The 19846-nt window shown below is 32.6% G+C and overlaps 1 protein-coding gene across 3 annotated transcripts in view; it reads left to right on the top strand.

Moving 5' to 3' along the window:
* The window catches only part of LOC145678779 (uncharacterized), a 160528-nt gene that overhangs the window by 103193 nt on the left and 37489 nt on the right, over window positions 1-19846 (top strand). For all 3 annotated transcript variants that reach the window (XM_081749281.1, XM_081749280.1, XM_081749282.1), the window contains exons 4-7: window positions 7005-7173; window positions 9994-10111; window positions 12393-12513; window positions 17455-17592. In XM_081749281.1, coding sequence (XP_081605407.1) covers window positions 7005-7173; window positions 9994-10111; window positions 12393-12513; window positions 17455-17592 — 546 coding nt within the window. The remainder of the gene's footprint in view (window positions 1-7004; window positions 7174-9993; window positions 10112-12392; window positions 12514-17454; window positions 17593-19846) is intronic.

Here is a 19846-nt window from a genome sequence, read left to right as displayed (position 1 = left end):
TGTAAAGAAATATGATGTAGAGACATCAGTCTGATGCAATTAAACAAACAAAGGTGGAAGCTGTTAAGTTAAACATGAATGCAATTATAGGTTTAGTTTAATATTGATCTACCTCAGAAAATCAAAGAAACGAAAAGGCAAACGTGCAACATTACTTATTTATTTTCATCGATGCAAGTGGGGTCGTTAGTAAGTGCAAAGTAGCCATTACTTCTAATAAGCAATGCTGTTACAAGAATCCTACTTTCTTTCAGTCGTCAGATACTATTAATTTAAAATACGTAAGGGTTATTTTAACATAATCAAACATTACAACGTAATCGTTGAGCCCTAGTTCAAATAAGTGAGTTGCACACGTATTAAATTAGCACAAAAACTGCAAATGTTGCTTTGTTCGAATGCATTTATTGTATAGTTAAATCTAGGCTGCTTACAGCCATCTTACTACCATATGTTATATCGTTGCTATAGTTACACAATCAACATTCTAAGATACAAAACATTTTTAAAATAATAACTTCTTAAAAATATATATAACTTCTTCTTCTAACTTATATAAAATAATTAAATAGTTGGCTAGTTTATAACACCTTTGATTAAAATATCTAAATGGTGCAGGTAAAGAATAATACATGCATGCCGAATAATACATGCTGTCGTTCTATCTTTAATGGCTCCCGACAGGACTTCTTGAAGTGATTTAGCACTTCTAGAAAGAATTCTGGACCGTATGACAACTTTACAAAGATAAGTATACATTAATTATTGGATAGCCCTCGTATATACAAAATTCACAATACATATAAATACATATCTTTATATTCCTTTTTCATTCTTTATATCAATAATATTCTTTTATAGTCTAATTAATTATACTTCAAATTCTTTATAACATCGTAGAGGAGGGTCTATTCCAAAAATTATGAACAATTAAAAGTTTGTTTTTGGTCCAAGCATAGCTTTTTTTTTTTAAAGTAACATGGTCGAGGCTCTTTGAATATTTAAACTCATTATAAATAAAGATGTTACAAAATATATTTCCTGCACTTGATAATTAGGTGTCTCATATATTCATTACATAGGTAAAATATGACATAGATAATATAGAATTCAGAAGAAGAAAGATAAAATGAAATTGTGATAAGAAAAGTCAACAAAATTGATGTTAATTAAATTATAAGATAACGTGGTTTAATATTGGATCACAACTGATTAAAATGAAATATCAGTTAACACAAATATTAAATTAACATATAAGGATAACATAAACATTAACAAAATTCTAAGTACAATCTAGAATATCATCTAGTTTAAATTAAAAGGATTAGTAGATTCCAATAAAGTACATTGTATTCCGCACTCTTGAGTATGTTCTGATCGATTACATAAAGATACTGAATTTGAGTTTCTGTTGCTGCAAATTTGTCCATCTAGGAGTCTATTTTGTGACCAATTACGCTGATTCGTATTGCGATTTCTACTAGGATTCCTATTATAATTCCGGTAACTTCTGTTACCGTTACCATATCTATAATTAGGTTGAGTTGAATTGCCGGTACTATTTTGATTATTTGTTCTAGTACCAAAATAACGGACACTATTTCCTGAAGAATTAACACTATCTTTATTTTGAATATTTAAATTTCGAATGTGCACATAATTCATATTATTACGTCTAGAAGTAACCTGATTTTTTTCTGGATTTCTGCTATTTCTTTGTGCTTGAAATTGACTTTCGTAACTTTGAACTAAAATGATTAAATGATTAAAATTGACACATTGAGCGGTCATCAACATTTGTTGTAATCTAAATGGTAATAAAATACGGACAGAAGCTATTATACGTGATTCTGGTTGGTTTGGGTTGAGTGCTTTTAATTCATTGTATGTGGCCACTACAAATTCGGTAACATTTTTATGTATCTTAGGGTCAAATGATTTCGTTCTTAGCAATGCGTCCCTATTTGCTAACATTAAGTCGTTTTCATAGTTTGCCAATAGCGCCTCTTTAAAATCAGAATACCCATTAATGTTATCTCGGATTGCTTTGTACCAAGTCAAACATGGGGGCAATAAAACATGAGGAAGAAGTTTCATGAATTTCGACTCTTTAATTCCCATTAATTCGCACTCATCCTCGAATTTTTCTATAAATACCCTAGCGGGGATATCCTCAGGTACACCACTGAATTTTGTTAAGGATTTTATTTCACTGAATCGCAAAGGCGTATCAGTACTATAAGATTTAGAACACTTACAGTTACCGTGAGAGTTCTTACTCTTCCGTGTAAGATGCTTCGTTCTTCTTCCTGATCCAGTGCTCGCTTCACTATCAACCGATGATCCGCTATCTTCAAAAATTACTTGGGAATGAGGTGTTGGTTCTGTCCCATTATCAGGAGGTCGATTGATATTCCTAGGTCCATCAAAACGCTCCATCTCCTTAGCAAAAATATACTTTTCCTGGAATGTATAAAACTCTTCTTGAAGTCCATTAATCCTATTAGAATGTTCGTTTACAACCGATTCTATAACTTCGACGGTATTTTGTACTTCGGTATAAGTTTCAGCTACCTGTTCCATTTTCTGTTCGCATTTCTCAAATCTGGCATTAATTTGTACATTCATTTGGTTCTGCTGCTGATGTAACTGTTCCCATTTATGGTCGTTTCTCTGCTGTAACTGTTCCAGTCGCTGATATATATTATCTTCTAGTTTGTGTTGAAGTCGGTTCATTTTGTCATCAAATTGGTCTTCAATTTTATGCTGCAAAGCATTCATTTTGTCATCCAACTGCTGTTGAGACTTGTTCATTTGCTCTTCAATTTTATGCTGCAAAACATTAATTTTGTCATCCAACTGCTTGTTCATTTGCTCTTCAATTTTATGCTGCAAAGCATCCATTTTGTCATCCAACTGCTGTTGAGACACATCAGCTTTTCGTTGCAAGTCGTTCATTTGACGAGATATTTGTTTGAGTACATCTGTCAAATTCTCAGATGCACCAGTTTCACTTTGATTAGTCCTAATGTCACTATCTGATAAATCCATCTTAGTATTTCTATATATTAACTTTCCACTCCTCAAGATGGTATAATTTTTAATCGACTCAATGATGTATGTAGTTTAACTATACTTTCAAACAGTACACAATGCATAAAACAATTTTGTAGCACTCACTTGTATTCTCTGCTAAACTTGGTTTACTAAACTTCTTACCAGTTTTTAGCTACTCCCGGTGTGAAGGCACCATTATACAACGTAATCGTTGAGCCCTAGTTCAAATAAGTGAGTTGCACACGTATTAAATTAGCACAAATACTGCAAATGTTGCTATGTTCGAATGCATTTATTGTATAGTTAAATCTAGGCTGCTTACAGCCATCTTACTACCATATGTTATATCGTTGCTATAGTTACACAATCAACATTCTAAGATACAAAACATTTTTATAATAATAACTTCTTAAAAATATATATAACTTCTTCTTCTAACCTATATAAAATAATTAAATAGTTGGCTAGTTTATAACACCTTTGATTAAAATATCTAAATGGTGCAGGTAAAGAATAATACATGCATGCCGAATAATACATGCTGTCGTTCTAACATCAACATTAGTCTTGATTTTAAATATTCCATATTCTCTTCCTAAATTGCCATGAAATTTAGCTTAAAATAGTTTTTGGGCCTAATTTAAAAATAGAACATTTTTGTTTAGTTTAACGTCCCACATTTATGTACCAAAGCTAAAGGATATGGTGATAATGAGTTGGAAAATAATGGTAGAATGAAGAAAGTAGGAGAGAACCCGAGAGAACCCTGAGAATATACACGATCATGGTGTTTATCCACCATAAAGTCCATGGACCTCACGCCCCAGACATAGAAGTATCAAACAAATCATATGCTTTGTAAAGATTCACAATTTTAGAAATTCTTCTCATCGCATTTGTATGTTCAACGAACTGAAAAAGTTCGTTACTGAATTCTCTATGTCTGTGTGTCTGTCCGTTTGTCTGTTATATTTGCGATTTTTTTCAATTTTGAACCCTGTATTCAATAGAGCATCAAAAAATATGACGGAAAGTGATTCAATTTTTCGCGTCACTCTTACTGTTCCCGAGATATTGGCCAAACAATTGCCGATTACCAGAAATTTAAGGAGACATATATCGGGAACCGTAACTCATAGAGAGATCACATTGTGTCGATCAATATCTAAAAGAATGGTGAATATTTTGGTACCAAATAGTAACCGGTGGCCACTGTCCAACTGGCCACTGGTTTGGGCAGTGGCTAGTTGGATAGTGACCATCAATTATTATCGGTACGAAAATGTTTAACATTTTACTAGGGATTGATTAACACCAATATCATCTCTCTATGGCTTACCATTCCGGTGACATTGGCCAAAAGATAGTTCCGATTTCGGGAGATTTAAGCAGCCAAATCTCGGGAACCGTAAGTCACACATAGATCATATTGGTGTTGATCAATACCTAAGAGGATGGTGAACATTTTGGTACCAAATAGTAACCGGTGGCCACACATTAACTGTCTACTGGCTAACTGACCACCGTTCCCCAGATATTGGCCAAAAATGTCTAATTTCTTGATATTTAAGCAGCCATATCTCGAGAACTGTAAGTCATAGAGAGATAATATTTTGCTTTTTTTTTTTTTTTTTTTTTTTTTTTTTGCGAGAAAGAGAAGATACGGATAAAATTATTTACTTTTATATCTAGGAACAATGACAGTTGTCCTTCCCGCTCCATATCTTCATTCTTTTTAAGTTCGTTCTGGCAATGCTCTTGGAACATTCTCAATTGGTTTTTCTTGAATATTTATTACATAGTTACTTGCTGAATAACTTTACAGAAAATAAATTACAAGTCTTTGTCTGTTTTCCTGACAAGAATATCGTATCAAGAACCTAGCTTAAAACGAGAGAAAGAATGCGCAGCAAAATTTATTCAGGTTTTAGTTTATTTTCTGAGCCAATGTTCCAACCACTTTCTCTTCTTCTTCTTAATAATATCTAAAAATATTCTTTTCTCCTCCACAATTTCTAACACCGTCTCATTCGTTTTCCGCTCGACCCGATTAATTCTCTCCATTCTTCTCCACACTTACATTTTGAAAGCTTCCAGTCGTTTTTCATCATTTGTGCGTAATGTCCATGTTTCTGACCCATACAGCACAATACTCCAAACGAAGCATTTTATATTCTTTTCTCAACTCTTTATTCAAGGTCCCACAAAATAGTATTTTCTTTCTACTAAATTCTCTTTCGGTATTCCTATCCTTTCTATTATTTCACGTTCACATTTCATATCATCACTAATAATATTATTCTGGTATCGAAAACTAGTCACCTGTTGTGTTGTCTCTCCTCTTACATCTATATTTGACACCGACTCCTTCGTTCGAATCACCATATTTTTTTTGTATTTCTAACATTTATTTTCATCCCATATTCTTCAAAGCCTTTCCTCACGTTTTCTGATGTCTTATTAATTTTTCTCTTCAGATTCTGCAACAAGCGCCATATCATCTGCAAACCGTATACATCTAATCATTCTACCTCCTACTGAAATGCCCTTTTCATTATGTAAGATCTTTTTCACTGTCTCTTCTAGATAGATATTAAATAACGTAGGCGAGAGAGACAGCTTACTAGATATATAATTTGTATTTTCCTTTTGTTTACGTCTCATTGCAGTACATATCTATAGCTAGGAGGTTTATTTGTATAACATTTAGGTCAGCAATTTGCAAATTTATGTAACAAAATTTCTATATATTGTAATTTGTACATAGTACTCTACATTTCCAGAGAATTATTTTCATAATCATCATCATTATCATAAGTCGCAAGCGTAAATTGACAGAGGTTAAAGAAATAAAATATAAACATGATGACATCTTCCATGTAAATTACATTCCACGTGATTTAGAGAAAGTTTTGGGCAAGTTTTGGCACAAAACAATAATTAAATTTAAAGTGTAGCTTGTCGCATATCGTAATACATATTTTCAGGTTTAACTGCCTTCAGGGTATCAATAATGAGCTCAAAGATGTTATTCATCGACGGAATTAGGTAATTTTATTCATTAGTGTCAATTTAATCACATGTCATCATATCCTTGGCTTGTTAATAAGCAAAACTAATTTGTTGACAAGTGTACACTGTGAAATGAATCAGCAGAAAATAAGAAATTGTCTTAAAATAATGGATTATGTGAAAATGATATTTTAAAGCAAAAATATTGTTTACTGATCTCTGAATTAATGTTATTGCATCAAAAGATCCAAGATATTTCAATAAAAAAAATTTCTTGTAGGTCTTATATCTAGAGAACTACATATAGTATAGTAAAACCCAAGCTATTACTTAATTCAGTATGATGTGCTTATTCCACAAAAAATACGAAAACTCGATTTAGAGGCCCTGATCCAAACTCGTTCAAAAATTTTATGGCCCTGATCCAAAAACTATTTATTAGCTAACAAAAAATTTTCTTGTAGGCTTTATATCTGGATAGCTACATATAGTGTAGCCAATTCCAAACTATCAGTTAACTCATTATAATGTGCTTATGCCGAAAAAAAAAAAAACTCAATGTAGAGGCCGTTTAAAAATTTTGTGCCCTTGATCCAAAAACTAATTATTGGCCAACAAAAATTTTGTGGTAGGCCTTGTATCTGGAGAACTACATATAATGGTAACCAAACCCAAACTATCACTTAACTCAGTATAATGTGCTTATTCCGTAGAAATACGAAAACTCGATTTAGGAGCCGTTGAAAAATATTGTGACCCCTGATTCGAAAACTAATTGTTGGTAAAAATCGCAATCTTTTGATCCATTTTGTGGATCATTACTAAAATTCTTGCAAAACTTACACTTTAAAAAAAAAAAAAAAAAAAAAGAATTAACATATTGTTTTATAATTAAATTAAGTTTAACATTATGTATTTTATATTATTTTTATTAGACGGTCATGAAATCAAGACGAGTACAAGTTTGTTGCACTGGATACGGCCTTGACAAGAATCAGAGATCATGTATCCCCGTGTGTTCAACAGGCTGTCACCATGGACAATGTGCAGAGCCAGAAACTTGCAGATGTGAACCAGGATATACGGGCACTAGTTGCAATTCTAGTAAGTATATTGAAATATTTTTTCTATTAGGAGAAACTAAATTGATATAGTAGAGTTAAATGAACACTTCTAGCTCCAAGGTTATATGAAATATGACTTACTAGGTAATCTGTACCAGTATTAGGGTATATATCAAAAGCGCAAGGGCCTCCACCAGGAATCAAACCCGCGACATGATGAACCAGAGTTGATGAAATTTATTCTAATTCACTTCCAGGCAAAGTCTTGATTAATCTTCTAAATGGTTTTGTATTAGATCGTGTTTGTACCTTCTAATCCAATAGCTATGTGATTTCTGATGATTAACCAATCAAGAAAGCCATTTTGCTTGATAAGAAGTATCAGCTTAGAATGGCATTACGAGTGAAAGTGTATGACAATACGAGATACAGAAATGTTGTTCCAGAGTCCGTGAATATATATAAATTATGATTGTTCCTAAATATAACTGAGTATTTTCAGATGTATTTTTGTATCTGTTTAGCTCTATTTTTAGATGAAACTAGCATCAATTACCCACTTCACTGGGTTAAATTAAGAAAAAAAAAATAGTAATATGTTCCGTTACTCAGTCACTTTTTACTATTACAAAAGCGCTCTCTGATATCGGTCATTTTCCATGATTTTTATATTTCTCTCCGTTCTCCTCCCTCATGTGGCGCGGCTGAATTTAGATTTAAACGGCATCGGAAATATTACTGTTCATGTCGGGGTCCCCGAAAACTATGGATTCGGCACTAATATCAGTAATTTTCGATGATTTTATATATATTCCTCTGCCCCATGTTGCGGTTCACAGCATCGGAATCGTCACTGTTTGTCTCAGCGACCCCGAAAACTATGGATTCGACACTAATAGCGGTCATGTTCGATTATTTTATATATTTCTCCCCTCCCCCATGTTGTGATGCTGAATTTGGATTTAAACATCATCGGAAATGTCGCTGTCCATCTCAGTGACCCTGAAAACTATACATTTAACAATAATATCAGTCATTTTCGTTCATTTATAAATGTTTCTTTCCCTTCCCTAAGTTGCACAATCAAAGTGAAGTGACAAAAACCATCTCAGGTCCGAACCTCATTTATGTTGAAACATTAATCGCTATCGGTCAGGTGGTTCAAGAGATTAAGAACCATAAACATAGTCACTTTCAATTTTATAATATAAATTTGTTGTTCTTGTGATATAACATATTCCCTTGTACGTAAAATGTAGATACTGAATAACCATAATGCTTTCTTTCTCTTCAACGTACCATGATAATACCCTTTAGGCTAAGGGAGAACCATATGCTTAAGGGAAAGATCCCTCACAATTGTAAGCTAGTAAAAGTTGCTAAATAAAATAGACGGGTGAATGATAAAAGTCAATGTACAATATTTCATATAGAATCTTTCTTAATATTTGGACCCTACTATCATATTTACTGGTCTGCGAATCTGAGCTGCATTTCCATGGAAAACATAAGGATTATATACTTTTGAAGTAAAGGTGCTGATACACTAGTTTTGTACTAAAAAATTATAGTGAAACAATTGTTGACCGAGCCACTAAACTCGAAGTACAAAAACGTTTCGGTATTATAACAGTTTCTTCATCATACAGAAGAATGCTTGAGAGGTATTCTTGTATCTGATGAGAATACTGCTGTAGATCGAAACGTAATATTGTGTTGCTAAGTGCAGGTCAGTACAAGTTATATCATGCCCCCCGAAAAAAAGCCACATCTTTAGCAATTTGTAAATAAGTGTTTGTTTCCTCTTCTGTTAGTAAGTTAGCTGTGTTTATTTATATTCATATATAAAACTTGTACGGATGTTAATAGATGAAATTAGTACTAGATTTAGCTGCCATTTGAGAAGAACTACTTGATGTATTCATAGATCGACACTATGAACCAGAATTTTTCTATGATGTTGGCACATCGTAAAATTTTTGGTTGGCCTTAGCACCTGAAGGAGGCCTCAAATACGAGGGCAAGTCAAAAATTGTCCTCAATTTTGACATAACTCTTCTTATTGACACATTCTTCATATTGATCTCTGTCCTTGTTTATTTTATTGTTATGATATTGTGGTCATGTATGAAAGTTTGATCCTAGTTCCTCCATTTTGTGTTCCTTTTGTCAAAGACAGATCTTGAACGATCCATTAGAAGTTAGTATCAAAGAGGAACAACAAGTAGTGATCCGGATTTTGTGGTCGGAAGGTGTATAAGGGACCATAACTAGTTTCCAGATGATGTGGCATTTCATCAATAGTCACTCGTCTGTCTAACAGAACCATGACACATGCACGCTCAATGTTGTCATTATTTGTGGCCGGAAATAGTTATCCGGCTCCTTCCTCGTACGTAACACTTCTGCGACCATTTTTGAATTTTTCAATCCATTCGTAGATAAGAGTGGAACAGTTGCTGCAAGACACTGAACCCGTATTATGCCGAAAGTCTTTGATGAATTCCGTCCCTGATTACTGCTCGTTGTTCCTCTTTAGAGCAAACTTCTAATGGAGCGGCTATGATCAATCTGTAACAAAAGGAAGACAAATTAGGGAGGAAATAGGGTCAAACTTTCCCACCATGACCACAACAGCATAACAATAAAATAAACAAGGACCAAGGCCAGCATGAACAATGAAAGTAGAGTTATGTCAAAATTGCGCATAATTTTTGACTCATCCTTGTATATACCAATATATATAGCATTTTCGCTTTATTTTCACCTGTAGGATAGTTTCTTATACTCCATTTTTAGAACACTTGATATGTATTAGATAGCCTTCCTTAATGTTTAACCTTGTGTTAATTCCTTGCAGCTTGCCCAGCTGGCACTTGGGGCCAAGACTGTAAAGAAAAGTGCAATTGTAAAAATGGAGGAACTTGTCACCATATAACAGGAACTTGCAAATGTGCTCCGGGATGGATTGGAGCTTCGTAAGTATACAGTTTAAATAACACCATTTACTAAAATAGATCTACTTTCTTGAATTGAAAGGGAAAACAATCCATTTTATACAAATGTAAAATTACTATTAAATTAATTAACATGGTTAATTGACGAAACTTTTTTCATCTTATTCAATTCGGAAGTAATGCATGTTTATCTTAGATTCAAATAGAAGTCCAGCAATTTTTCGAAATAAGACAACAATATTAAGACTTCTGAAATATACACCAATACTATTTCTAAACGGAAAGCAATAACAAAGTTTCTACCTAATTTTATGTGTTTCGCTATACATAAAATTAATTACATAAAACACTTTTACTGAAATAGTGATCTTTTCGATTTTCAATGGATATATAAAGGGTGTCCCAAAATTCACGCAAAATTTGAATTTTGCACACTTTGGGCGGTAAGGTGTTGCCAACGAAAAAAAAAAATGGATAGCGTGACAGCTGACAGTTCAGGGTTATTAAAAATAGAACGCTACACGAAAGAACACGAGTTTTCATTGTTGAGCAATGTTTTAAAAATAATGAAGGCTTGACAGCTACAGTTCGCAATTTTCGTACAAAATATGGTTGGAATAGTGATTTAACTTTATCAACTGTGAAGAGATTATTATTATTATTATTATTATTATTATTATTATTATTATTATTATTATTATTATTATTATTATTATTTTAAATTAGAGAGACTGGGTCAATTTGTGATCTTAAACATCCTGGCTTCCTTCAACAAGTTGTTCAACACAAAACATCGAAACAATTCATAAGAGTCTTGTTGGCAGCACAGGAACATCAATTCGGCATCGTGGGCAAAACGTTTCGAGAAGCTCTCTATAATGTATTCTCACGAAAGATTTGCATCTTCCTGTTTATGAAATTCAATTGACTCAAGAACTGAAGCCTACTGATCACGCACAGCGAACAGAATTCGTTGAATGGATTTTGTAACAACAAGTGGATGCTGATTTTTCGAACCAAATCATTTTCAGCGTTAGGGCCCATTTTCATCTTGATGGGTTTGTTAATCGACAAAATTGTCGCATTTAGAGCTCAGAAAATCTACGATTGATTGTTGAGAAACAAATGCATTCACAACGCGCCACTTGTTTGGTGCGGATTTTAGGCTGGAGGCATTGAACGAAATTCAGCCACATTCATGTAAAACGGCCATGAAAAATTTGAACAAAAGAATATGGATGTGCCAGTAAAGCCGTGGAGACCATTTGCCCGATATGCTATTCCATATATAATCTTATAATCCAGCATAGAGAAGACATTAAGAACTTAACCTTGTAGTATTGTTCTGTCCTCTTTCTTCAGAGTTTTGGGTTCGATTCCCGGTGGGAGCTCATGTGGTTCGGATTCCACGTTAATCAGTAGGTCCACGTCTCATATAGCCTCGCTGCTGAACGGGACGCTAAACTAAAAATCACCTCACCTCACCTTCTTCAGAGTTTAATTTCCCTCAATATTTCGGCTATACCTGTAGCCATTATCAAAAACAGTTTTGAATGCGAGCTAACTATTCCTGTTGTTTCACATTATTAAAGTCCTTTGTCCTGTAAAAGAAGAATTGCTCCTAACTATTTTGTAAAACAGTAGCTTATGACAATTCAGGTCCTTGGAAGAGAAAGGGCGGACTCGAAAAAATCGATTTTGTTTTGTTTTGTTTTGTTTTGTTTTCTTCTCCGCATCAGACAGGTCTCGATAAAAGATAGATACCGCGTTTTGCCTTGCTTCGCCCTTAGTTTTCTCATAGTTTCAAGATAAACAAAGATTTGCCCTTGCTATCTTAATGTACTTGCAAAACTTTCAGCTTGATTTCCCAACATCCCTATTTCAGGATTCGCTCTTTCTCTCCCAAGGTCCTGAATTGTACCATGACAATTGACCATAGTTGAGTTGAGTTTAACGTCCCGTTCAGCAAGGCTATATGAGACGTGGACCTACTGATTAACGTGGAATCCGAACCACATGAGCTCCCGCCGGGAATCGAACCCGGTTCTCCCGCACCAAAGGCGCGTATGCTAACCGCTTCGCCACGAAGGAGCTCAAAATTGACCATAGTATATATTTTATATATATATATTAATGTTGACAGGGGCTTGAACAAGAAAAGGAGCAGCAGGGTGCGTTATTTTATCCAATGGTTTTGTTCAAGCCTTTTGCGATCGTGTACAGTTGGAATAATATAGACAAAAGAGCTTATAGTAGAACACTCTTGCTGATTCTTATTGGTCCCTGTTTTTGCTTATTTCAGCTGTATCGTTCCTTGCCCCCAAGGAAGTTATGGCCAGGACTGCTTACGAAGTTGTCAGTGCCAAAATGGGGCCTCATGTCATCATATTACTGGAAATTGTACGTGCACGGAAGGTTGGAAGGTAAGGTCATGGAAACGTTTTAAAATATTTACATTTGTTGTAGTAACTATCAGAAGATAACATTTCCGTCATTATTACTTTAGTAATTACGCGTATGTTATATTAGATTATAGGTAGTTAAAATCAATGTAATATCTCTAGACTTTATTTTTGATACATTATCTGAGGTTTAGTCAATGACTGTGTAGTATCATCTCATCTTTTAGTCTCCGACTTTCTATTCAACATAATTGGTTATGTTCCAAATTTTTTAGTAATTCTGCATTTTCTTACACTATTATTTCTGATTCATGGTTCGAATCTCTACGGTTTTATTTGACAAATTTCGCACTCTCAAAATTCTAATAACATTAAATAATTTTTAAAATAATGACTTTGTACTAAAATCTTTAGCAATACAATATAACTGAAATCTATAAAAAATTTAAAATAACTGAAACCTTTAATAATTTACAAGAACTGAAATTTTTAACAAATCAATATAAAAGAAATCTTTAACAATTCTAAATAACTGAAATTTTTAACCGTTCACAACTGAAATATTTAACAATTCACAAGAAATGAAACCTTAACAATTTACAATAACTGAAATTTTTAACCGTTCACAACTGAAATATTTAACAATTCACAAAAAATGAAACCTTAACAATTCACAATAACTGAAATTTTTAACGATTCAAAATCATTGAATTTTTATATAAACATACCAAAATATTACAGATACGTTTTACTGTTAATTAACCATGAAGGTTTTATAGTCGGAAATTTAACGAAAAATCATCATTTTATGTGTGTGCATAATTTGCGACAAGTTCTTGACAAATGCGAAGGTATAGAGTGTAAATTTAGTGGAAAATATTTACAAATGTTATATTCCAGACATACCTCTATAAATATTTAATGAATTCGTTAGATTTTTAAAATAATAATTTATACATAATTTTTTAAAATTATATTTTGCATATTGTCATTGTAATCCTATATTTTTATTTTAAAATTATTTTAAAATTTATATTTTCACATTACGCGAAGTCAAAGAACAGTATTTAAGACTGATCAGAATTCAACTAAAGATTCATTGCAATAGTTAAATAATACCGTACTATGAAATACAGTAATATTAAAATGCTTTTCAACATACAAACATTCTATTAAGATTCTTTTATTAGTTGTGAAAATAAGTATTGTATCTTATTATCTGGCAACGAAAAAAAAAATTGCTTAATTTTCTTCTGGTTTCGAATTTTGGCTGGTTAAACCAAAATCACGTGAATTTGCTTCAAGTTATATCTCTGAATTCTATAGTTTTTTTTAAAAAAAAAAAAATTAATTAATTTTCTACTTCCTGAAGAAATTCAAAGTTTCTAACAACAGAGATTATAGTGACTTTGAAAGTCAGGTAGATTAAAATGAATCAGGAGATTTTAATGGAAATGCTTCAAATTATGCCAAAAGTGAGAAAAATCTGTTATATTTCACAAAATATATTTATTTTGGTTTCGAATCTTGGATGGTACAACCAAAATCACGTGAATTTACTCTAAACCACTCCCATGAATCTTATATTTTTTTAAAAAATTTAATTAATTTTTTTAATTTCCTGAAGAAAATCAAAGTTTCAAATAAGATTTGCACTGACCTTGAAAGTCAGGGAAATTAAAATGAGACAGGGAATTTCAGACGAAATTTTTCTAAACATGCCGAAAGTGAGGGAAGTCTTATACTTCACAAAATATATTTTTTTCTGATTTTGAATCTTGGATACTAAAAACAAAATCACGTGAAATCACTGTAAGTTAGAAAATGAATTATATTTTTAAAAATATAAAAATCAAAAGAATATGTCCTGAAGAAATCCAGTTTTAAATAATAGGGAATTTTTATTGACCTTGAAAGTCAGGGGATTTCTGAGGAAATGCTTCAAAACATGCCGAAAGTGAGGGAAATCTGTTATATTTTACAGCGTAATCAGAGATGTTTCTTAGCCGTCCATAGAAAAAATGAAGAACACCTCAAAGAATCAAGACAGATTGAAAAACGATAATAAGAAAAAGGTTGAAAAAACAAAATTATCTTTGGAAATAATAAAGTTTGAGGGGCGCTGAAAGGTATAAATACCTCAAGTTTCGAAAGAGAAAAAAAATAATTAGAAAATTTGAATGCAATGGAAAAAGGTTTGGTTTGTCGATTGTAAATAATCCAACAGATAAGCCAAATTATAATATATGTATACTTGTTATATTTATAAGTGTACTAATTTATAATGCCCATTCTTCGCACGGGGAGAATAGGTCTATGGTCAATATTTGAATCCCCTTATTCCTTAGGATACGCATTTTAATTAAACTATGACGATAATAATCTATATATTTCGCATAAAACTTGAAACACCCTACTTCCATAGAATTCGAATTTTAATCAAAGTGACATGATAAAAACCCACCTTGAGGTTCATACTAAGTACGTTCCAAAAGTTATTTCAAACGAGACTTAAACAGCATTCATTCTCGATGTCGTCGGCTTTGACTAATGACATGGTTCAGCACATGGAAATAAGAGATTTTGAGTTTCATATGATTATAACATTAAAATTATTACAGTTATGTTTACACTGTTGAGTTTCTCTTCAAATTTTAGCCCCATTTGATAGTCCGCTTCCCAGAAAACAACTCACTCTCTGACTCTCGAAGTCGGTACTCTCATCTCGGACCACGTGGGTTGTACCACAGACTGGGTGGCGTAGCGATTGACTCATCGGAACGGTATGGTTGAGGTCCCGGGTTCGAATTTGGGCCCAGTCAGTCACTTTTTCACTCTTTGCATTTTTGAGCGAGATTTAAAATGATTTTCACCTGACATGCACCATAAAGATTCCCTTTCAGTATAATGTGTCCATCTAATTACCAATTCCGGCTATCTATTAGAGTCGCTTTCATTTTTTAAGAGGTGGTAAAGAACTTTTGACTCACCCCGTACATTCATTTTTTATATAGATTCAGAATACGAAGATGTTAAAGGTATCCTTAGTGGATAAACATAGTTGGATATTAATGTTTTATTGTATTCAAAATACAAGAAGTTTGACTTCTAATAAGTATTTACAATAAGAAAGAAAGTAAGCTTATATTGTATTAAAAAATACAAAGAAGAATGTTCAACTGCTGTGGAGGCACTAGAGGTCAATTAAGAAAATGTTTTTTAACCTTACTACAAATAACAGGTTCTTAATGAACGCTTTAGGATACAGATTTGTAGAAATGAAGTATTATGTACGCATTAATATATTAATGGAAGAAGGAAACTACCGATTTAAACTTATTCTTACACCCCTGATCCTCTGTTGGTGCGAATTCAATAACATACAAAGAGTGAAAAAGTGAATGACTGGACCCAGACTCGAACCCGGGGTCTCCGATGCGTTCACCACTACGCCATCCAGTCCACTTCCAAGAACAGCCACACAGTGAGAGACAATGTGTAGCTGTTCTGGGAACCGGACTGGGTGGTGTAATGGTGAACGCATTGGAGAACCCGGGTTCGAGTCTGTGTCCAGTCATTCACTTTTCTGACCCGGGTTCGATTCTCGGCGGGAGCTCATGTGGTTCGGATTCCATGTTAAACTGTAGGTCCACGTCTCATATATCCTCGCTGCTGAAAGGGACGCTAAACTGAAACAATCTATCATTCACTTTTCACTTAATGTGTTATAGAAATATTATTAACTTTGTAACCCTAACAACAAGTAGAAGTTCAAGAAATTACGGAAGAAATTAGCCGAAACTACTAAAATAATTTAATAAAGAAAAATAACTCTCTTTTTTTTATGGATACAAGGTTAGTAGTAAGTCATTCATAACTGATAGTATTTATTGTGTCATGAGTTTTTTTTTTTTTTTGTGCGTGTGTGTGTGTGTGTTGGAAACTCAGAAACTCAGGGAAAGTCAGGGAAACTCATATCAGAATTTTGGCACAACTAGAGATCTTGAGAAATGTTAGTCACCACTAGAAATCCTTTAATATATTACGCAACTAGAAATCCTTTACTATTTGACGCAATTAGAAATTCTTTCATGTTTGACGCAAGTAGAGGTCCTTTAATATTTGACGCAACTAGAGATCCTTTAATTTAATTTAATTTAATTGCCTGTTTCATTAGCTTACATAAGCGAGAAATTCTCATGTAAGCATTAGAGTTGTCAATGAATTACATAGAAAATATTATCACATAATAGAAGATATACATAATATTACACTTATGTGCCCTACTAAAATATAAAACCATAAACCAGAAGATATTATTAAGTATATAAACATGACCATTTACATGCTAATTAGGAAACCATTTATACCACACCTGGTATGTACTGAGAAGTAGTTTCTGTTGCCAATTCTTTATTTAATGAATTATTTAAATATTCCTTAATAGTGTAATAGCATTTCATAGCAAGTAGGCTAAATAACTTCTTAGGAAAAGCGGTAACATTGGTCATATTTTTTAAGAACATAGGAAGTTTATTATACAGCCTAACATAATTCATACACACAGTTTTGCTTATATTATCATATTTTTGACGCATTACAAATATGTCACTCTCTTGTCTTGTATTATGGCTATGAACATTTTTGTTAAAGGTAAAAAATGAATGTTCTTCACAGTAAAAAGAATAGATTTATAAATATATAAGCTGGGAAGTGTTAAAATTTTTGTTTCTATGAAAATATTTTTAATGTTAGTCTCCACTAGAAATTCTCTAATATTTGACAATTTGAAAATGTAAGATCGAGCATCAAATATTTAAGGATCTCTCTTATTCACAACATGCGTTGATAGTATATCTTTCAGATATTTATGAACCAAACAACAAGAATATATAAACTGATATTATTGTGATAAATTACAGACATAAATTATCATTTACTGTATTCTACCTTTTGTTGCAGGGCTCACTTTGTGCAGATAAGTGCTTAGAAAAGGTACGGAATACCACCTGCGAAATTGACTGTGATTGCGTTGGCAATGCCACTTGCAACCCAAAGACCAAGCGATGTCAGTGTCTTCTCGGTTATGAAGGAACAAAGGTAAGTATGCTTATACAAAGCTAGATCATGTAAGTTAGGGACAAGATCCATGTGTAGTACAAGATCAGACATTGCTACACACGGATTTAAATTTGAACAATAAAATTGTTATTTACCTTGAACGAGTAGTTTTTTCTACTACTCTGCAAATATTGTCATGCTGATTTCTCAGAAAATTCTGAGAAGCCAGCCTGACGATGTCTGCAATATAGTACGAAATATAGGACGAAATATAATTGACGGTAAATAAAACTAGTCATTGAAGTAAAATAACAATTTTATTACCCAATTTCATAGAAGTATATAAATACTAAAAATTAATATAAAATAAATTTAATATTTGAAATGGATGTTGATATTTCATTTAAATCCATTCTGGATATATTTCACAATCCTTTAACAGTTTTTATTGTCAGAGCTATCAGAATTAATTAAAATGCAAAATAAAGAACGAAAGGTGAAATATATCAAAAATAATTAAAGAAATATCGAGGTTGTTGATACTAACAACAATAACAACAAAAGTTTAAGTCGTTAAAACTCAACAATTGAAAGAAATAGTTATTTTTTTCTTCTTTTTTTATAACATAGTGTCTCAAATGTTTCTCAATTTCAAACTTTGTTCACTTGTTTTTCATTCGAGTATTTAATTTTATCTCGAAGGTAGAATTGACTGCTAGAATTAACCTCTGAAAGATAGCATTAATGGTCATATTGATCCCTCCCCATATCGGTGATTACACAGTAGAGAATGAGTTCAAAGCCTGTAAGATACCAGTAGACATTGAGAAAAGTCTTCGGGGAAGAAGTGTAAGTTTGAGTAAAAAGCGCGTTAAAAAAAAAATTGTATAGACTTTCTGACTATATAGACATACTTCAGAAAATGTTGCTTTTTCAGTGTCAATGAGAATTTGAAACCAGTTAAACAGTCTTTAGCTTTAAGTTTGGGATTAGAAGATAATATGGATAAAATTGCTCCTTACATCGAAATAAGAATAGAAGTTCATACGGACCTGTAGTCGGAAGTGCATAGTTTCGTTGTTATAAGGCAGCGTTTCCCAACCTTTTGAGCTTGCGGCACACTACGAGTGTAACTTGAATTCTCGCGGTACACTCATAGATATTATTATTATTATTATTATTATTATTATTATTATTATTATTATTATTATTATTATTATTATTATTATTATTATTATTATTATTATTTGTATATATAAAATACCGTGGTAATTTTTTCTGTGATTACTGATCTTCTTACAGAGAAGCTCGGTCACTGGTTTCCACCGTGGTAAATCATTATGCTTATTTTTCAATAGAAAACAATTGCAATGAAATATTCGAAATGTTTTAAAAGCTATTGGGTTTTAAAAATACATTTTATTTTTGCGAAAACTGTTTCCAGCCTAAATATTGAACGAACAAACAAACTGTGGAAATGTATATGAGGCTCCGGCAAATAATATTCTGTTTCCGAAATGCTACCCAGTAATATATGTACAATAATATATTACAATTACAGTATGTTTTTCCATTGTAGAGGTTCATAGTAATGTGAAATACAAATATACATTTTTCCTATGTCTTACAGTTTGGTTACTATAGAATTAATAATTTTGTTTCGATTTCCTCGCGGCACACCGATTGGGAAACGCTGTTAGAGGGTGTCGAATACGTGAAAAATGAATGTTAAAGTTTCATAGTTCCACCACTATAGGATCGTTCGTAGTTTGGTCAAGACATCACTGAGGAATTAGTATTGAACTATCCAAATATTCATCTTTCACAATCTCCAGTACTTGCACAATCATTTTTAGAGAGGTTGTTTGGGAGTACTTTATCACTCTCCACCCATATCTCTTAAAAATTGGTGTGCAAGTACTGAAACATTTTTGAACATGGATATTTGGATAGTTCACATACCAGTTCCGCAGTGATGTCTTGATCCGACTATGATAGGTCCCTTTGTAGTGGAAATATGAACTTTTAAATTTAACTTCTTTCACGTTTTCGTTACTCTTATCTACTTTTTAGTACAGGTCCATATGAACTTTTTTCTTATTTTGACGTGAGGAATATTCCCAAGATATTATGACAAAATTTTGTAGCACCCTGTATAACATCTCTCACACTTTATGTACATTTTTTGTTTGCTGGCTATGATCTACTTAAATATCAAGCAATTACATTCTGATTACGTTATTCTACAAAGATATATATGGAATATACAAATCATATTATATATATTCAGAGG

This window comes from Thermobia domestica, chromosome 2 (genome assembly GCF_964235325.1).
Source record: "Thermobia domestica chromosome 2, izTheDome1.hap1.1, whole genome shotgun sequence".
NCBI classification, from domain to species: Eukaryota; Metazoa; Arthropoda; class Insecta; order Zygentoma; family Lepismatidae; genus Thermobia; species Thermobia domestica.
This window is presented reverse-complemented; position numbering and strand designations above follow the sequence as displayed.